The sequence below is a fragment of the Salvia miltiorrhiza genome, chromosome 7, assembly GCF_028751815.1.
Source record: "Salvia miltiorrhiza cultivar Shanhuang (shh) chromosome 7, IMPLAD_Smil_shh, whole genome shotgun sequence".
Classification (NCBI taxonomy): Eukaryota; Viridiplantae; Streptophyta; class Magnoliopsida; order Lamiales; family Lamiaceae; genus Salvia; species Salvia miltiorrhiza.
In genome coordinates, this window is record NC_080393.1 from 6469165 (window position 1) to 6483788 (window position 14624).

Genomic DNA, 14624 nt, shown 5'->3' on the forward strand with positions numbered 1-14624 from the left:
TGGTTGATTATATTAAATCAATAATGCATCCATAATTAAATTAAAAAAATAATGAATTTATAATTTTGAAAAATATCATATTTAGCCTTAGCATAAATTAATAGATTATTCATATGTTAATGACTACAAGATTATGTTTATCTAAATCTATAATATATCAAAACAACTACGAGTTTTTGAAAATAGTAGCTGTTACGAAATACTATTAAATTTTTTATTTTATTAATGTACTACTCTTTTGTAGTAAAGCTATGAATGTATATCACAACAACCAAATAGGGGAAGCTAAAATTTATATAGCACAACCACCAAATAGGGTGTCATCACATCATCATTTTCTAACCATATTGATAAAATTATACATATGTAATATAACATACATATAAATGTATATGTAGTGGGCCTTCAAATTGTCGGAGGACTGAGGCGGCGGCTTTGATTGACCGACGATCCAGCCGGCTGCTACAAGAACAATCAAAACTTGGCAAATTTCAACTGAGAATTTATTCCTACTTGATACTCAAGATTCTTGGGATTGCGTTCTCATCTCGAATATGCTTGCTGCTGCAGAGAGACGGGGACGAGGCGAGCCTTGTGAGGGAGGAGATGAAGGAAGCGGGGATCGTCAAAATGCTGCTGATAAGGTGCTCAGAATCAGAAAACCTGAAACTATGAAATGGAGTTAAACTTCAAAGACAATATTTTAGAACAAAAACATGAAAAATTATTTGTTTTGTCGAAGGGTACCATTCTCAGTGAGCAGTGATCAATGATGCAATGAGATCTAGCATTGAAGGTCATGTTTGGTGAATGTTACAGATAGCAGCACTAATGCTTTTACAGTCGAGCTCCATTGTCTTCATCCAGTTCTCGAAATCTCCAATCTCCTGTTAACAGAAACAAATAAAAGTCTCTTAGTAAATGGATTATACTGTTGCAGCAACGAGATGTTATGTTTTAAGCTAAAGATCTTCTCAAACAACTTCCACAAACCTTTGCAAGACACCTGATCTAGTTGCCCAACTAAGTCGAACCAAGAGTAAAGACTCAAATTCATTACCCCTTAAACGCCAGTTAAGGAAGTATATGTCTCAATAAGTATATCTTCCAAAGGAGATGACACCAAATAAATACACAAGGTACATAAAGACCACTATGTTTGATCTTTCCATCAAGTTTTTAAATATATAACATTGCACGAGCATGCCAAAACCGACACTGATTTTTAAAGAGAAATTTCAGTTCCCAAAACTACATGTACAAGAATTGGATATTGGCCTGAAGTTGATCTCAACACTGGAAGCCACACACTAACATGAGCTAGCAGTGGGCGACCATTTTGATCACTCTTTATACTAAACAGCTCGAATAAGTATATTTTCCAAAGCAGCCACTATGTGTGATATTTCTTGTCAAGATATATAAAACTGCACAAGCATACCAAGGCCCATGTGCTGATTTTTAAAGAGCAATTTCAGTTCCCAAAACTTCTAGTCTAAATGCAAGAGATGGATATCGGCCTGAAGTTTATCTCAATACTTGAAGCCACACATTAATATGAACTAGCAAATGAGTAACCATTTTGTCACGCTTTATAACTAAAAGGTTTGATCAAGATACACATTGGAAGAACCAGTGTTTATTTGTACAATGCAGAGTGTCTAGCACAATAATACATGAAATGGCAAGCCAGGAAGCAAGGTAGAAACCATTAGCCCACTAACCTTGACAGCAGTGTTGATAGCATGGGACACTGCGAGCCACTGATCAGTCTGCTTCGAGAATCGCATAATCGTTGCTGTCAATGCTTGAATTTCCACCTTGATCCGTTTTTCATTAATGAAGATCTCGTGCACACCACCATCAACGACCTTCACAAGCTGATCCGCCACACGGATCGCAGTCCGAAGAGCTTCTTTCTTCGCTTTCTCTATATTTATCCAGCAAAATACAGAATGCAAGAGACAATATCAGTTCAACTTGAAAGATAATCCCAGTTCCCTCCAAAACAAAACGACAAACTAGTTCAAGCTCCAAAATCAACCATCATAAGCAAATACTAATCCAACTTGAAATTTAAATCCACACGATCCTCAAATAAAATGCCACTCAAAATTCAATATCCAAAATTTACCATAATTTCCAGCAATAGCAAATACCAATTGAACTTGAAAGTTAACCACGATTTCCCCAGAAAGAAAACGTCACTTCAAGTTCAAACTCCAAAATCAACCACAAATTTCCAACACAAAGCACGATCAGTCACACTTATAAATGCTCGAAATCCGCCAAATTCGGCATATCATGAAATCCAGAATAAAATTGGTGACTGACCAGTTAGTTCTCGCAGCTCAATCGCAGCATGATTGTGATCGTCGATCATTTGAAGAAGTGACGCCTCCAGACTCCCTGCCTCCACATAATGCGATCGCTCCATTTATGGAGCTTCATACAACAATCACCTAACGTAAATAATTCTTAGGAAGAAAGAAAGCCAAAACACAATGCATAAATTTTACCCTGATCAGAAAATCAGAATTGAAAATGAATTAAAGAAAATAAAGAATAGAATTAGGGGGCGACGCCGACGAGAGGCAACCTGGATTTGGTCGTGCAATTGAGCCCTAGGTGTCGCGGTTTGGGAGAGTTGATCGAACCGGCCGGTCCGAGTTAGATATGCAAAAAAAAAAAATCGAATCGGATAAATAGGTAACACAACTAAAATAAATCAAAATGCGATGAGCGTGGATCGAACACGCGACCATTAGATTAAAAATCTATTGCTCCACCAACTGAGCTATCACCGCACACGTTGTTAAGCTCATTTCATATATAATAGTGATTTCTAAGTGTGTATTTGTGTACCACTGGATGCTAATGTCTAAGATCAAAATTTTCGAATTTAAATTCAATGTGACGCAGTATTTTTCATATCTCGAATCAAAGCTATGAATGATAAAAATTTGAAATTTTAGATTGTCTAAAGATTTCGATAAATATTAATTACAAAAAACTAGAAGATTATGAACTTATTTACGACATCATAAAAATCATATCGAAATTATAAACTTGGTCGGAACTCATAATTTAAATGATAGTAATTATTTACTAATAAATTAGTAATATACTTTTTAGAAAAAGAAATCAACAAATTGGAGGGTCTCAAGATGGTATAAAGGCATTTCACACGTACAATTTTTTTTTTTGCCAGTGAGTGCTGTATTACCTTCGATAAAAAAAGATGGACATCGTAAATATCAATGGACATTGTAAATATCGATATGGTAAAAAAAATTATCAATGACACGTGGTTGTCAATATCTTTTACCGAGAGATTTATCTATTTCTTTCTTTGTCCATGATAAAAATTCATAGATAGAAGTAGCACGTACGGATTTTAAGACTAGGTTTGTTAAGTGTATTGAGAGTGATGAAAATATATTGTAATTAGTGTTGCGTTTTAATTTGCATTGAACAGGGTGAAAATGTAAAAAATTAATAAAGATAAATAAGGTATTATAAGTGGTGAATTGTAATATAAAATATAATAATAAAAATATTTTTATGAACGTTCCAAAAATGAAAAGGAGATTTTTTTCATCTACGGAGAGAGTCATAAACTTCCGTCAATCAAATGGCCGAATTTCATTAGTGGACACTTTACCACGGATACAAACCCTTGGTAAAACTATACAAGATGAATTTATAAATCTTTTTTTTTTTTTGAGGGAAGATGAATTTATAAATCTTACTCGCATTATTTCTTGGACAATTTCAAGAATTGAAGTCTACAATTATTTAGCATACAAGCTAGCTAATAGCTATTTTTTTTTTTTTTTTTTTTTTTGATCGGTCAAAGTCATGTTAGATGTTAAGGAGGGAGGAATGTAACACCCCGCCTATTTATATTAAGTTTAGAATTTATTTTAAACTTAGATTAGGATGATTTATGCCGGAGAAATGAAAATGAGTTTATTCCAACAAAATTATTTTCAAAAGCTTTTATAAAATTTAGTCTTTTGAATTTATATGCATTGCATATTTATTTAATTTAACATTCAAGTATTTTCAAGAGCTTTTAATTAGCAAACCCTGAAGCATTAAGTACAGTCTCGACGATTTTATCATGAGGGATTTTGGAGTGTCCAATTATCACTCATAACCTATTTCCTCCATCAGTCACCTTACTTACCTACTGCAGCCCCAAAATTCAGGCTTTATACCATGCGTGGCAGAGGCAATTAAATGCCCCATTTTCAGCCTCCAATCTCATCCCCAAGTCAAATATTGCAGGCAAATCTCCATCAAATCTCCTCAAATCTCATCCCCACGTCAAATATTTCAGCCCAGCTGCCCTATTCACAACCCATGCTGCTACACTACTCATCAATCCATTCAATTGTTAACTCATCATTTTTTTTCTTTAAATGATCTTTCCTCAATTCACAATCATCCAACATATTGCATCTCTCACAAGAAAAATCCGAAGCTCAAGAATTCCAGCAACTAAGCATGTTCAGAATCTGATCCAACAGACACCTTATTAAAGGTTTCACCTCCAAATTCTACTCTATAAATTGTAATGTTTCCTTTCGTTCATTCACAGAGAAACACATATGCATACATTCATTTATATATATATACAAACTCATATATGTGTTTAAGCAAACATATCAAATGTTTTACAATGATTAAAATCGAAAATGAATAAAAGAGAAGAAGAAGAATGCTATATGTTTGTTGGGTGTGTGAGCCGAGTCTGGGGAGTGATACGGCGGTCGGCGGCGGCTCATCGCTGTTGTCCGTCCGGCGCAGCAGAGCGAGAGGGAGGTGGCGGCACCCTCGCCGTTGCCAAGGAGGGAGGCGGACGAGGGGTGGTGTCTGGGCGTGAGCCCATAGTTGGTGCGATGAGGGAGATGAGAGAGGGGAGAGCCGAGCGTCGTCAGCGGCTGCCGCTGTTGCTCCGGCAAGCTTCGGCGGCGATGGTGGTGCCGCAGCTGGCGAGGCGAGGACGGTGGCAGGGGAAGAGGAAGAGTGAGAGGGAGACTTGAGGTGAGGAAAGGAGAGAGGTCGAAGGGAAGAAGAGAGGAGGCGGAGCCGTCGGCCTCTGGGGGCGATGGCGCGGCTTACGGCTGTGCGGTCGCCGGAGCAGCAAGAACAGCGGCGCTCCTCGCCGTTGAAGAAGAAGAGGGATGGGCGTCTGTTTGAGGGAGAGAGATGTTGTGCGTGCCGGGGTGTGGAAGAGAGGGAGGAGCGGTGGCGGCTGGGGCTGCTATCGCCGGAGGTAGAATCGCGGTGGCGGATTTCCGCCGGAGGAAATTCGCGAGAGAGAGAGAAGGGGGTTTGGCGTGAAGAGAGAAAGAGAGTGAGAGGGAATGGGGGCGCGGCTGATGGGGAGAAGAAGGGGGGGGAGGGAGTTTTGGGCTAGGTTTGAGTTGGGTGGGCTTGAAATTGGGCTAGTGCTGCTATTGGGCCGATTTCTTTTATTTGCTTGGGCCAAGTCAGTATTGGTCTCAGTTTATTTAATTAGTTATGGGCCGATTTTTAATTTGAAATTGGGCTAATTTTATTTATTCAACATGGACTCAGTTTTAATTAATAGTTGGGCCTTTATTTATTTAAAATTTTAGGCTGCCTTCTATTAATTAAATGGACTACACTTATATTAATTAATTAGATTTAATTAGCTTGATTAATTATTTTAAAGATGATTTGCGTAATAATATTATATTATTATTATGTGCATATTTTAAGTAATTACTTATATGCTAAGCATGACATGACATTGTATTTGCATCATGCAATAAAAGTATTTATGATTTAATTGGTTTTATTTATAATTCCAATTATTAAAGAAAGTCGAGTAAGAATATTGTTGGTGTTCTTAACTCAAGAGAAATGTTTTCAATTAATTATTTATTAAAGTTTAAAAACCCGGCTAAGTGAATCATAGAATATTAAGCACTACACCATGACTTAAATATTAGATTCAGGAGACCTATTAAGATTATAGATTTCTTGTAGGCTTTGTGGATCGTGAGGACTAGCACTGCTATACCAATTCAGAGTTAAGAATAAACGACAGGCTTTGCCTATTCAGGTGGGCTTATTTACCAAATGTATGGTTTAGCTATTGAGCTTAAATGTTTCAATGAAATAAAAACTGTTTATCCGATAAAATATTTTGTGCACTCTGCTCTGTTTAAGGCTCGCAACAATGAATCGATCGAGGTTCTCTCTTGACCTAACACGTTATTTGAGAATTGTGTACACCTATTAGCTGATCTGGTGGGTTGATCTCCATCGGGCACTAATCATGTATGAGGCGTTATAAGGGTGCTCGACGGGATGTGTTCCGGAGCATTGGGTCCCAAATGGGAACTTGACTGGGTTACGCCCTCAGTTCAAGTAAAGCAGGAGTAATGGATCCGTCGGTGGCTAAAAGGTCCGGGATCACAGCGAGTAACGGAAAGGGAGTGTGACAATTGCGCGCAATATAATAAAATGTTTTAACATGCTTAGAAGTTATTTCAATTTAAAACCTTCTAAGTCATGTCAAGTATAATTGGATAAACTGCTCTTATGATTATGAAATGTTTATAAAAATGCTAGCCCACTAAGTACATTAGTACTTAGCCCAAAATTACTTTCAAATGTTTTCAGGTTGATTGGTCGGTGCTGACGGGGCAGAGCTGAGGCTAGAGTTCAACTCCGTATTTTGTCTTCCGCTGTTGCACTAGCTCTTATTTGTCTTTTGTTTCTCCAACTTAAGACTTTTATGTTAAATTCTGAATTATGTTTCTTATCGAGTTTAAATTCTCAACTTCTAGCTCTATGTTATTAACATTGGTTATCGGAAGCATGAAACCGAACTTGTGATCCTAAGGCTTAGAATGTTGTTGATTGATTAATATCACTTGATTTTTGTCTTTCTTCACTCAAAGGCTGTTCCCCGACTTTTATCCCATTATTTGAATCCCACAAGGTTCTTTCCTTATTTATTTCTATGATTTTAGTCGCACCTCGATTATATTTTATTCGTTCAAGAATTTAGATATTCCTAATCAAACTAAACCCACACAAAATCTAATTTCCATTTCAAACACTTTTATTTTTCTCGATTATATATCCCCTTTTCCAGGTGAAATTATTTCCATGATGACCAACTCTCTCTCTCTCTCTCTCTCCGACAAGATAAGAAAGACGTAGTCATATTCAATTGTTCTTACATTTTGTCAACAGCTAACTACATTAGAATAACCAAAAGCCAACTAGCCAAGTTGAAATTAATTAAAAGACACTTAAAACGTACGTTAATTATAAGAATGAGATTCAGCTTCAAATTAAATAGAAAAGTTGCAAAGAGTTTGAGACATTTTTCTTTGAAATTTGACTGTCGAATGTGATCGTTAGTTAATTAGTGTTTAGTGTTACTCTAAAATTTGGAGTTGGATGGCTGTCTCCTTCAAAGATATATTGTTCAACATATATATCTGCGAAATTTAATTTGTGTATCGAAATTAAATGACTTAATTAATTATTTCGATAATCATGCATGCAGCTACATTTATATTGTTCAAATCAATTTATATATGCGATGTATGGTGTCATATCTAATTTGCTATTGCATGTAATACGAAATATAATAATAAACATAATTCTAAGAATAAAATAATTTGTTTAAATCATAATATCAGCTTTCTTCAATTCCTAGTTACGGGAAGCAATATTGCTACAGATTTGAATTGGGTAAAAGTCTTTTAATTTGAGGAAAATATGGACAATTCGACTAACTTTTTTCTTCTAGAAATAAGGGCTAAGAATAATTAAATCAATAATGAAAAGATAGTGGTATGAAAATTGATTTACGACAATGATGTTTTAACAAAATTTTGGGCATATGCTGATATGCATATAATGACATCCAACGAAATGATCCAACCTTACTTTTTGAACTTGTATGTGAAATATTTGTATAAAAACACATGCACCTATACATATACATATAATGTTATTAGTTATACCGTGTCAATTTCACTATTATAAAAGTAAATGGATATAGTACTATACTATGTGTTTCCATTGGATTCGAAATTAATTAGGATGACAGCTCAACTATATATACCACATGTTAAGTTGACAAGATTTGGACAGATTTGAATATCAATAATGCATATGATCAACTCTACATATGTTTTGATGTAAGACTGCTAATTAAAAATCGGTTGTGGTAGACTTTTTGAATGGTAAAACAAATATTTTTATTTGAGAATAGAGAAACTCGTATTGAAACAAATATTTTAAATTATGTTTTAAGGTAAGATTAGAATAATATGGAATTTTCCACTTCTTTATTCGATAAAATGAATCATTCGAGATGGCCCACATAAAATGTACGTCGTCCAATCCTGCATCTGCATGGCAATTTGAATAAGACCCCAACAAATTATTTCTCCATGACTGCCCCGCCCCTCAACTCAATCAATCATATTTTTATCGATTCAATTCAATTATTTCTTCATAATTCGGCACATTAATTATTTCTAGACCCAATTTTTTTGGCACGTAACGTATTCATCAAATATATAATAATATTAATTTATAATGACATACGACATTAACTTAATCAAAGCATTACAAGACCTCGCGACTTTATATATATCACGTATATACTTTTACGTAATAAAACAAATCGTTTGAAGTGCTTCTGATCAACCACTATTCACAGCCTATAAATATATGCATAGCATTTCTAGTGCATTATTTAATCTCTTCACTGAAAATGATAGTAAAAACAAACATGAGACTATTTTCATCTTCGTCTTCCTCCCTTTGCTCTACAATTACGATTACATGCATTTTAGTGATATTTACAGTGTCGATGGGCTGTTGTCAAGCTCAATTGTCGACTGATTTTTACAAAAAAGCGTGTCCTAATGTGTTCGCCGCCGTGAACTCGGTGGTTAAGGCCGCCATCGCAAAAGAGAAGCGGATGGGCGCCTCCCTTCTCCGCCTCCACTTCCACGATTGCTTTGTTCAAGTAATTAATCATTTTTCTACTAATCACACATTCATATTATCTAATCTCTTTCTCTTTAGTATGAGATTTGTATGATTACATTTTTGCTCAAATAGCGTATATGTGTGTATGGGTGTGTTTAGTCCTTAAATTGTAATGCTTACGTACGTGTATTTCTTTTTTCATATTTCCCACGTCCACAAAAAATAAATCTAGTTACCTATTTTTTTACTCATGAAAAAAAAATCTCATTTCACCTTTTGAATCATCACATCATACTTTCTTTTCTATATTTAATTATAGATTGTAATTTTATTCCATTTTGTAACTAATAATATACATTTATTCTACTTTTTTGCACTAACACTAGCTACCTTTACAAATTGGTTTGTTTTACATACGACAACTTTAATATAATCCGTGTCCACTCTCAAACGAGACTCTTTTGCGTAGGCAAAGATCAGGGGGCATATAATTTCTTTTAGACTTAACATACTCCCAAAACTGACAGGGTTGCGATGGATCGATACTTCTGGACGATACATCCTCGTTCACCGGAGAAAAGACTGCCGGCCCCAATAACAACTCCATTCGGGGGTACGAGGTCATCGACCAGATCAAGTCTAAGGTCGAAGCCGTGTGCCCCGGCGTGGTCTCTTGTGCCGATATTGTAGCCATTGCCGCTCGTGATTCTGTGGTCCTAGTGAGTTGTATAACTAATTATACTAATACAAACAAAATAAAATAAAAATGTCATTGTTTGAATGTGTTGGATATTTGATTTTTGAATGCGTAAAATGTAGCTTGGAGGTCCGAATTGGGAAGTAAAAGTAGGGAGGAGGGATTCGAAATCAGCGAGCCCAAATGGTGCAAATAGTGCTCTACCACCACCTACTTCTTCTCTTAACAACCTTATCACTCTGTTTAGTGCCGTTGGCCTCTCCACCAAGGACATGGTCGTCTTATCAGGTAACCCATCCAACTATATTTAAAAAAATATCTCTTCATGCGATGCACGGTAATATATATTTCGCGCCACTCCTGTCTCCCGTTGCGTTGCAGGAGCACACACCATAGGGAAAGCAAGGTGTACATCTTTCAAAGGTAGGATATACAATGAGAGCAACATCGATCCTAGCTTCGCAACGAAACGCCGAGCCAATTGCCCCTTCACCAACGGCACCGCACGAGACAACAACTTGGCCCCTCTCGACCACAAAACTCCCAATTTTTTCGACAACTCCTACTTCAACAACCTCCTCCACAAGAAGGGCCTCCTCCACTCCGATCAGGTCCTCTACGACGGCGGGGCCACCGACTCCCTCGTCGAGGCCTACGGCAAAAACGAGCAGGCTTTCCACAACGACTTTGTCGCCGCCATGATCAGGATGGGCGACATCGCCCCTCTCACGGCCCCCAAAGGCCAGATACGAAAGAATTGCAGAAAACCCAACTGAATACACACCCAATTTAATCTACTTTGCTAAGCAAATCAAAATTATCGACTACTTTTGTGTCAATAAGGTGATTTGAACCTACCATTTTGCTCCTTAATTAATCCAGATGTGTTTAGATAACATACTCTTTTTTAGACATGACAAACTTAATTATTGCAAGCCAACGATTAATAACTATCTTGAGTTTGCATGCTTCGAGTGACATGTTCACATGTTGCTAAATAACCTAGCTATACTAGTAAATGATGGGTTTGCAATAATAAGTTGCACAAATAAAATTGAGTATTAAATTAATCTCAACTCAACCAGAGATTCATGCAGCAATTTCAAAATGCTTAAAATTTATTTGGAAGAATGTAAATATAATTTCTGAATAATTAATATAGTAGTTATCAAAATTGTAAGAGAAAAATGGAATTAGTTATTGATCATTCTTTTAAAATAAATAAATAAATAAATAAAATTCAACCTGAAGCCTAATAGCCAATTAAATATTCTTGATAATAGGCCACACTGTACAAGATAAAAAATTACACAGAGTTCGATTTATGAAGCAGCGATACTAAATAGGGCAGAAATTGTAATGGGCCAAGCATAATATATACATTGATTTTTTACGTCCCGGCCCAATGCACACTTTATATTCGAATTTAGGTGTCATGATTAAATTGGTTGCTCATCAAAACATTGGAGTATTTTGTACCCTTCGTATTTCTGATGTACTTATATATTCGATCAATATTTTAATTATTAGTTATTTGAAATACATGATCATTAAAATATATCCTATCATAACACTGAGCAATAATATGAGTTACTAAAGTCGTGTAGAAGTATGAGATTCATGGTGCATTCTCATGTTAAATTTCATGTTTCACTCGGTGCAAGTCACTTTATTAATTAGATTATCATACCATCTAATTAATACGATATAGTAAATGAGAATCATATCATATACTTAAATAAGAATTGTCAGCACATGGCTTTAGTAAAAGGAAATTTAGGCACCAAGCTTTTAAAACTAGTGTCTCGTAAGAAAATCAGAAGCCATTAATGAATTACCGACTTCGAACCATGTTTCAGAAGCCATTAATGAAAATTCACTAGGAAATTAGTTTTTCATATTAATAACCTTATTTCATGCTAAGAAAGTCAACTTATGTTTATGCTGTATTCATTGGAACCATGTTTCATGTTTAATTTGACAGCAACGACCTTGAGATTGAAGAAAAATTCTCACTAACCGATGCTTAAAAAATATAGTAATTCTCTTTCTTCATTCTATATTAATCTTTGGGGAATATGTAAAATTAATCGTTTTACTGCTTTTTTTTTTTTTTTTTTTTTTTTGTGGTTATCAACCATTAAGACGCAATATTTATTAGAATTTCTAAATTTTAATAAATAAATTTTTCATTTAGTTATGCATGGGGGTGTACGTACATTTTTAGTACCCCTTGGGAGTCATTTAACGATGGAATGAGTGGAATGATCATAATCAAAGATGAGTTCAAATTTTATCGATTTTTTTTAAGATTAGGCACCCGTCGGTAGTAATATGATTTCTTATAAACAATTTATTATTTTTGCATGGATTGCGACTTAATTATTGCACATAAATTTGATATCGAAAGTGCATTCCAACTGCAAAATTCTCTCTTCACTTTAAAAAAAGTATATTAAAATTAAAAATAGCAATACAATCTTGCCCATAAAAAAAGAAATGCAAATATGCAATGCAATAAGTATGTAATTAAAAATAAGGAACTAATTATTTGTTTGGACGTTCTAACTTGAAATTGGTCTAGTTTATACTAGTTTGATTGTTAATTTGAATAATTTAATTATTTCATTGTAACATATGAGCCAGTCATTTTATATGAGCCGTGAGTAAAATAAAAAATAAATCTTGTCCCTTGCATTAAAAAAGGGGTCAATTTGTTTTAAATCCACGTACAAAATTTACATAATTTTCCATTTTTCCCAAAACAAATAAAAACATGTTCTAAATACATAAACTTTCACATTTTTTAAAATTTCTCACGAAAATCAACTCCGATGAAATCAAATCTGACTTGACACCAGATTCTGCTGAGGTGGAAGATGTATATGATAAATACTCTAAAACATGAATAGTTCAGTTATTGTGAAATAAATTGTATCAAATTAAACCTTTAAGATATTCCGCGTCAGCATAATCCGATGGCACTTATCAATTTCATCCGAGTTGATTTTCGTGGAACATTTTGAAAAATGTGAAAGTTTATGTATTTAGAACCAATTTTTATTTATTTTGAAAAAAAAATAATGTAAAATTTATAGATTTAATACAAATTAACCCTTAAAAATTGAGTTTCCGTTAAATTCAAGAGATAAAGACGCTCGTTAGCGGTTAGAGAAGTTAGACGAGTTTCTAATAACTTTTTAGATCAAATCAAATTTGTACATGGTCTTGTAGCCGCGCCCCAATTTAAAAGCAAAAATATAATTTAACTTACACTGTTTATTTACGATTTGCTTAACAATATTTTTAGTGCAAAAATTTTCTCCACTATCAATATAGTACAATTTTTCATTAAAATTTGTGCCGAAAACACCTATGCATGTTTATGGAAAATGAAGAGAGTATTTCTTTTGAGGGCAAAACACATCTTGAGATTCTTATACTTTTGTAAGTATTACTTCCTCAGTCTAGAAATCTTTTTTTGTCATTTTAAGAAGTCCAAAAAAATTAATATTACAATGCACTCGACCATTTCTATTAAAACCCATGACCATCTCAAAGTTTTCACAAACATGTTTCGCAATAACAAATATCTATGAAATTTATAAAAAAAATTTTGATAAATCATAAATAAATAAAGAAATTTTAAAGACCGAGCGACGGAGGACTCGAACCCAGAATCTCAGGTCTTGGACATTAACTTTTTACCGATAGGTCACACACGCATACTATGAAATCCACAATTGAGTTTGCTATTGGTTGTTAATTTCCGGTTTTTGTTTTCCCTTAAATTTTTTATTCATTTGACATCGATAACATCTAAGTTGATTAATTCATTGGTAGAAATAAAACTGAAGAAAACAAGGTCTTATTAAATTATTTTTTATAAGTTTTTTTTCCTAATAATTATCAAATTTTCAAATTCTAACTTGGATAATGTATAAAATTGATTTGAGTAATAATAAGTGACGTGTCATTAATTGACTAATTCTCATTCATAACGAAAAAGTTAACAAACGGAATACGATGAAATATAAAAGTATAAAAACTTAATTACTCTCTCTCCGTCCACGAAATGAGTACCCATATTTTCTTTTTCGTCCGTCCACGAAATGAGTACCCATTTTCCTTTTTGACAACTGTACCCCACACATCGCTTTAATTAATACACTAAAAAAGTGGGACCCTTAAATTATTTACACTACACTCCATACATTTCTTAAAACCCGTGCCGTCCACAAATGGGTACTCATTTCGTGGACGGATGGAGTATATATTAAAAAACACTAACAAAACGAAAATTTATAATACAAAATTTTTTGCCCTATTTTGTCTTTTTTTTCCCCGTATCATAAAGCCTACCGACATACCATAAATAAATAAATAGACAATTCGCTTCAATTATATAAATAAAAACGTTGAAAACGTAGTAAATCTATCATCCCCTTCTAAAAACAATATACTATTTCTATCATCTAACATTAAATATATAATAATATGTCGTATAGTAGTAAATCAAAAGTCGTATATTTCCAATAGTAGTATGTTTTTATATTACAAGCAGCAAACACGTGCTGAAAAGAATATATATTCGTAGAATTTGCATAGTATTATATTACTATATCTTAATACTATTCCAATTTCAGCATTCTGGTATTCTAAAAATTACACAGAAATCCACTAACAAAAAATTAAGAAAAATTCAAATTAAGTACAACACCTAATGATCACACGATTATAGAATAGAAGAAAAGAAAATATAGGATGGTACGGTATATATAAAATTAATCTATGTGGACGGAATTAATTCCTTGTGGAGTAATAATTGTTTGCATTATGAGAAGTCTATTATGAGTTGCATACTAAGATGAGACCCACACGCCAAGAAAACTTAAACTCTCCCGCAACAAATTGTGACACATTT

The 14624-nt window shown here is 34.3% G+C and overlaps 2 protein-coding genes and 1 non-coding gene across 7 annotated transcripts; 1 reads left to right on the top strand and 2 right to left on the bottom strand.

Annotated features, from left to right (window-relative positions):
* Positions 1 to 279: 279 nt before the first annotated feature.
* Positions 280 to 2740, bottom strand: LOC130992080 (biogenesis of lysosome-related organelles complex 1 subunit 1). 5 transcript variants are annotated; one of them, XR_009091244.1, is made up of 5 exons: positions 2600 to 2740; positions 2335 to 2462; positions 1725 to 1930; positions 748 to 887; positions 280 to 663 (listed from the first exon to the last, which is right to left on the bottom strand). XR_009091244.1 is itself a non-coding variant. In XM_057916552.1 (3 exons), the coding sequence occupies exons 1-3, from the start codon at positions 2435 to 2437 to the stop codon at positions 798 to 800; spliced, it is 399 nt and encodes a 132-aa protein (XP_057772535.1). In that variant the 5' UTR covers positions 2438 to 2586; the 3' UTR covers positions 280 to 797. The 5 variants fall into 5 exon arrangements, 1 of the variants encoding a protein (XP_057772535.1); XR_009091241.1 differs by having other exon boundaries at positions 280 to 669; positions 2600 to 2690; XR_009091242.1 differs by having other exon boundaries at positions 2335 to 2740.
* On the bottom strand, positions 2735 to 2807 carry TRNAK-UUU (transfer RNA lysine (anticodon UUU)). The gene has a single exon. It is a non-coding gene; the product is annotated as a tRNA-Lys (tRNA).
* Positions 2808 to 8633: 5826 nt separating this feature from the next.
* Positions 8634 to 10560, top strand: LOC130992079 (peroxidase 4-like). Its single transcript, XM_057916551.1, has 4 exons — positions 8634 to 9040; positions 9531 to 9722; positions 9823 to 9988; positions 10082 to 10560. The coding sequence occupies exons 1-4, from the start codon at positions 8783 to 8785 to the stop codon at positions 10474 to 10476; spliced, it is 1011 nt and encodes a 336-aa protein (XP_057772534.1). The 5' UTR covers positions 8634 to 8782; the 3' UTR covers positions 10477 to 10560.
* Positions 10561 to 14624: the final 4064 nt, after the last annotated feature.